We start from the raw sequence: 5,240 nt of genomic DNA, 5'->3' as shown, positions 1-5,240 counted from the left end.
TGATCTGTTTCACTTACAACATTTACTGGACTCGACCAAATTTCATCGTGGCATGTCTTAACACGTACAACGTCACTTGGTTTCAATTCTGGTAGTGATTTGGCACCGTATCGTTTGTTGTAAAAGTGCTCGTAACGTTTCTCTATCTTTTTCTTTTAATTTGTTTATGCTAGGCAATTCTGGTTGAAGCTTCTTTACATGTATTGGTAGTGTCGTCTTTGGTTGGCGTCCCATTATCAATTGTGCAGGGCTATAGCCTGTTGCTTCGATGGGCGTTGATCGATATATCATAAGTGTCAACGTTGGGTCTGTTTGTCTTAGCATAGTTTTCGCTGTTTGGACTGCACGCTCTGCTCTACCATTTGCTTGTGCGAAGTGTGGGCTGGTTGTTACATGGTGAAACCCAAATTATTCTGCAAATAGTTTAAACTGACATGAAGTGAACTGGGGTCCATTGTCCGGAGATGACCGTTTCATGGATTCCCCATCTAGTGTTTTCTTTGTTATTATGACGAGCAATGAATTTCCTTTTTGAGGATCAATAAAAGTTATCTTATCTTAATTTAGCGCAAACAGTTTTAATCGCTTCTACTTCTCTCATGCTTGTTGTGTCTTTTTTAAGGTTTGTGATTTCAATATATCTTGAAAAGTAATCGGATATTATAAGGTAGTGGTTGTTTTGGAACTCACATAGGTCGGTAGCTATTCGTTGCCAGGGTCGGTCCGGTAGTGGTGTTGTTATTATTGGCTCTTTCTTCTGTGTTCTCTCGTAGAGTTGACAGTGACTACATTTTTCAAAAAAGTTAGCTATGTCCTTGCTGAGGCCATTCCACCAAACACATGATTTTGCCCACTCTCTACATTTTTTAACACCTTGGTGTCCCTCATGAATTCTCTGTAAAACTTCCCTTATCATAACAGTGGAGATGTATATCTTATCATGAACGGTTATAATTCCATCATCAGTAGAGAAGTGACTTCCTAAACTATACAATGGTTTTATGCTATCAGGAAGGTCACTGAAATGCTTTGGCCATCCTTCTAATATGTCTTTCATGAGCGTTTGGCATTCACGTTTAGTTGCTTCCTTTATCCGCTTAAGTCTTGATGGAGAGACTGACCAGGTGTTTGTTATTGACTCTAGATAGTGTGCTACAGCTTGCTCTGTGTTTGATTCATTTGTGTTTATAGGGCTTCTGGACAACGTGTCTGCAATAACCATATCCTTCCAAGGTACGTGTTTTGCTTTGGGGTTGTATCTCATTAGCCTCATGATTAGTCATTGACATCTTATGGGAATTTTATCAAGATCAGTACTGTTGATGAGTGGGACTAGTGGTTTGTGGTCGGTAAGTAGCTCATATTTGTCTAGTCCACAGAGATACCGATGAAATCGTTCACTAGCCCATACTGATGCTAATAGTTCCTTTTCTATTTGAGCGTATCTGCGTTCATCCTCAGTCAATGTGCGAGATGCATGTGCTATCACTTTTAATTTGTTTCCTCTTCTTGCACTAAGACTGCTCCCAGTCCGAAGCTGTTAGCATCTGCTTACACGGTGATTGGTTTAGTTGAGTCATAATACGTTAGTGTCTGTCGGTTCTGTCATCAGTTTCTTGATTTGTGTAAATCCTGTACTTGACCTCATGTCCATGCGTTTGAGTCTTTTAACAATTCTGTCATAGGTCTGGCTACGTCAGATAGATTAGGAATGTAGCGACCCACGTAGTTAACCATACCAAGTATACCTATCAGTTCGCTGACATTTGTTGGTTGTTGGTGTGCAGATAGCTGTTGTCTTGTTTGGCTCTACGCTTGTGCCTGCTGCGGTGAATTTCTCACCCATGTATATAAGTTCTTTTTGTCGGATTTGGCACTTGGTTTTATTTAATTTAAGCCCAGCCTCATTAACTCATTTGTAAACTTGCTGTAACCTTTTGTCGTGTTCAGTCATTGTGCGTCCAGATATAAATATGTCATCTTGCACTACAACAATGCCTTCGACGTTCTGTAGCATCCTGTATCTTTCTTTGAAATATTTCGCTAGCACTTGTTATGCCAAAGGGCAGTCGTCTAAAAAGATATCGTCCCATTGGTGTTATGAACGTTGTGAGTTTTGAACTCTCTTTGCATAACGGAACCTGATAATAGCCACTAGTTGCATCTAACGCTGAGAATACTGTGGTGCCCGCCAACTTTTGTGTTATATCATCTATCGTTGGAAGAATATATCTCTCTCAATTCAATTCAATTCAATTCAATAAACTTTATTGTCAAACTCATAAATGGCTTGAAACTTTGACTGAAAGTACACACATTAAATTGTCTAAAAACATTGTCGCACAAACAGTAAAAAAGAATAAAATCACATAAAACAGAGAACAAGATGTTATATAAAAAAGTTAAAAGAGGACACAAAAAGTACAAATTGAGTTAAACATACAGATTTAAGATACTTATTGCAGTTATCGTTTCCACCTTAAATTAAAATACCTCATAGCAGATGGGAGAAAGGATCTACGTGGGCGTTCAGTTATTTTTTATTTATTTTATTTAATCGAAACCAACAGCGATAATTACCGCCACTAACAGGTTTGATATAAACAAAGCCAGGACTGTTTAAAGCACCTTGATTGGTCCTAACATTGATCAAGGGCTTCTCTCGTCCAGTGCCACCTTGACCAGAGGTCTGAGGCAGATACTAGATGCAGGGGCTGCCATAAGAGTCAGCAGTGCTGATTTCAAATGCCTAACGGGACCCAAGCTCCGTATACAGCACCCGTTATTCCCAGATGGTCTCCCATCCAAGCTCTAACCAGGCCCAACGTCGCTTAACTTCGGTGATCTGACGAGAACCGGTATTTCAACGTGGTAAAGCCGTATATGTTCCAGCGAGGATATGTAATGCGCCCAAACCGGCTTAACGTAATGTACTGGTTAAGGGGGTGGCTAACATCTGACATAATAACTTTAAGTTTATTTGTAAGTGCGTTGTTAACAACTTCATCTGATTTCTTAATATCGTTTCCTATTATCTTTTTGGCAGATTTACTTATTCTTTGTACTTTTTTCATGCATTGCTGGTTTAAATTGTTGAACCAAACTATGGCATTAAAAGTTAAAACAGATATAATAATAGATTCATAAAATAAAGTCAAGATCCTATTGAACACATTAAATTTCTTCAATCTTCTCAAAAAGTACAGTCGTTTATAACAATTTGTGGTAACTAACTTAGTGTTTTCCTTCCAATTAAGTTTATCATCGATTACTGTGCCTACACACTTAAAGTTACTCCCAACTTCCACTTCATCGTTTAATATACATAGCTTATCATGTGTTTTGTTACCGTACCTTTTCTAAAATCAATGATCATTTCTTTAATTTTAGATAGTTATTAGAACACCAAGTAGAAAAATAACTGAGATTATCAAAATATGACTTAGGGTCATCATGTTTTATCAGACCAACTAGACCGGTGTCATCAGCGTATTTCACAGTAAAGCATTTGGTTAAAACTAGATCATTTGAACATTTAAAATCATTAGTATATAAAAAAAATTAAATATGAGATAAAACACAACCATGTGGTGCACCAGTATTGCACATAAGTTTTTCTGAAATATTATCATTAAAACAGACGGATTGTTCCCTATCTTTAAAAAAATCATTGATCCATAAAATAGTAGCTGGATTTATACCCAAGACATTCATTTTCTCCATTAAAATATGAGGTTGCAAAGTATTAAAAGCGGATGAAAAATCTAAGAATAAAACTCTGGCATACGAATTTGGCCTGTCAACATGATCAAGTATTTTATGTAATAAAGTTGTAACTGCATCTTCTACACCCATTTTGGAACGGTAGGCAAATTGACAGGGATCCAAAAGACTCTCAGTCTTACTTAAAATCTCATTCTTAATTAATTTTTCGAAACATTTCATAGGTACAGCAGTTATGGCAATGGGCTTATAGTCATTGAGAGCTTCAGGTTTATTATTCTTTGACAGGGGGTGAATTAAGGATTTTTTCCAGATTCTAGGAATTTCAAATGTACGCAGTGAACAACGACGAAAACACTTGCGAGAGTTGCTCATTGCACTCTTTTAGCACCTTTCCACTGACTTTATCCGGCCCTACTGCTTTCTTGATGTTAATTTTCCCAAACATAAACTTGACATCAGATGTGTCAACCACCACAGGGTTGTCTACTATCTCGTTAACAGTTTGAGATCTTTTTGCACTAAAGTCCTTGTCGTCAAACCGAGTGTAGAAAGAGTTTAACTCGCTCGCCATTTTTGCCATTTCCTGCTTTAATATTATTACGCATCTTATTTCCATAACCTGTCATGTTGAGCATACTATTCCATACCTGCTTGCTGTTTCCAGACTTAAACTTTGCCTCCACTTTTTTTCCATACTGTTTCTTACTGCGAGCTACTTCTTTTTTTAATTCCTTCTGTATTTTTCTCCTTTCATCGTGGTTAGCACATTTTTGCTTTCTTTGCACTAATTTCTTAATATTTCCATTTAACCAAGGTTTATTATTAGGGAACAGCTTAATTTTCCTTTCCTTAATACTTCCAACACAAAAATCAACGTATCCGGATATCGCGTCTGTCGCATCATGAATTGTAGCACCTTCCATAAAAATATTCCAGTCGGTTGATTCAAAGCATCTTTTTAACTTTTCAATGTTTTCGTAGGACCACTCTTTTACAGACCTGATAATAGGTTTAATTGCCTTTATTCTCTGAACATATTTAGGCATCAGGTGAACAGACTTATGGTCAGAAGCGCCAATTCCTGGTTTTATCATGCATTTATAAGCCTTAGTAACATTGCCATAGCATTTATCGAGAATGTTCTCACCTCTAGTAGGTTTGTCTACATACTGGTGGTAGTGTGGTACTGCTTTATTTAGTTCGCACTGATTATCGCCTGCAATGATTATAACCGCGTGAGGTGAGTCATTTTCCATGTCTCTTATTAGATCATGTAAATTATCAGAGTTTTTCACAATTGCTGAGGTGGTAATGTATATGGCAGTAATAAAAATCTTAGGAAATTCCCTTGGGAGAAAATAAGGCCTAAGAGAGAGCGTAAGTACTTCGATATCCGGTGAACAGTATTGTCTGAAAATGCTTACATTAGAGCACCAGCGGTTATTTATATAAATGCATACACCCTCCCCCACATTCCTTAAGCGCATCTGGTGTCCTATCTCCTCGTACACATG

The 5,240-nt window shown here is 37.5% G+C and overlaps 1 protein-coding gene and 1 pseudogene across 1 annotated transcript; both read right to left on the bottom strand.

Annotated features, from left to right (window-relative positions):
* Positions 1–553: 553 nt before the first annotated feature.
* LOC140039398 (uncharacterized) lies at positions 554–1,273 on the bottom strand. Its single transcript, XM_072085000.1, has one exon. The coding sequence runs from the start codon at positions 1,271–1,273 to the stop codon at positions 554–556; it is 720 nt and encodes a 239-aa protein (XP_071941101.1).
* Positions 1,274–2,767: 1,494 nt separating this feature from the next.
* Positions 2,768–2,885, bottom strand: LOC140042688 (5S ribosomal RNA; annotated as a pseudogene).
* Positions 2,886–5,240: the final 2,355 nt, after the last annotated feature.

This window comes from Antedon mediterranea, chromosome 2, assembly GCF_964355755.1.
Source record: "Antedon mediterranea chromosome 2, ecAntMedi1.1, whole genome shotgun sequence".
NCBI classification, from domain to species: Eukaryota; Metazoa; Echinodermata; class Crinoidea; order Comatulida; family Antedonidae; genus Antedon; species Antedon mediterranea.
The sequence above is the reverse complement of the archived record's forward strand: the minus strand, read 5'-3'. Positions and strand labels throughout refer to the sequence as shown.

Bases quoted from the DNA above. Each gene is read 5' to 3' on its own strand.
- LOC140039398 (XM_072085000.1), bottom strand. From the start codon at position 1,273: ATGAGGCTAATGAGATACAACCCCAAAGCAAAACACGTACCTTGGAAG.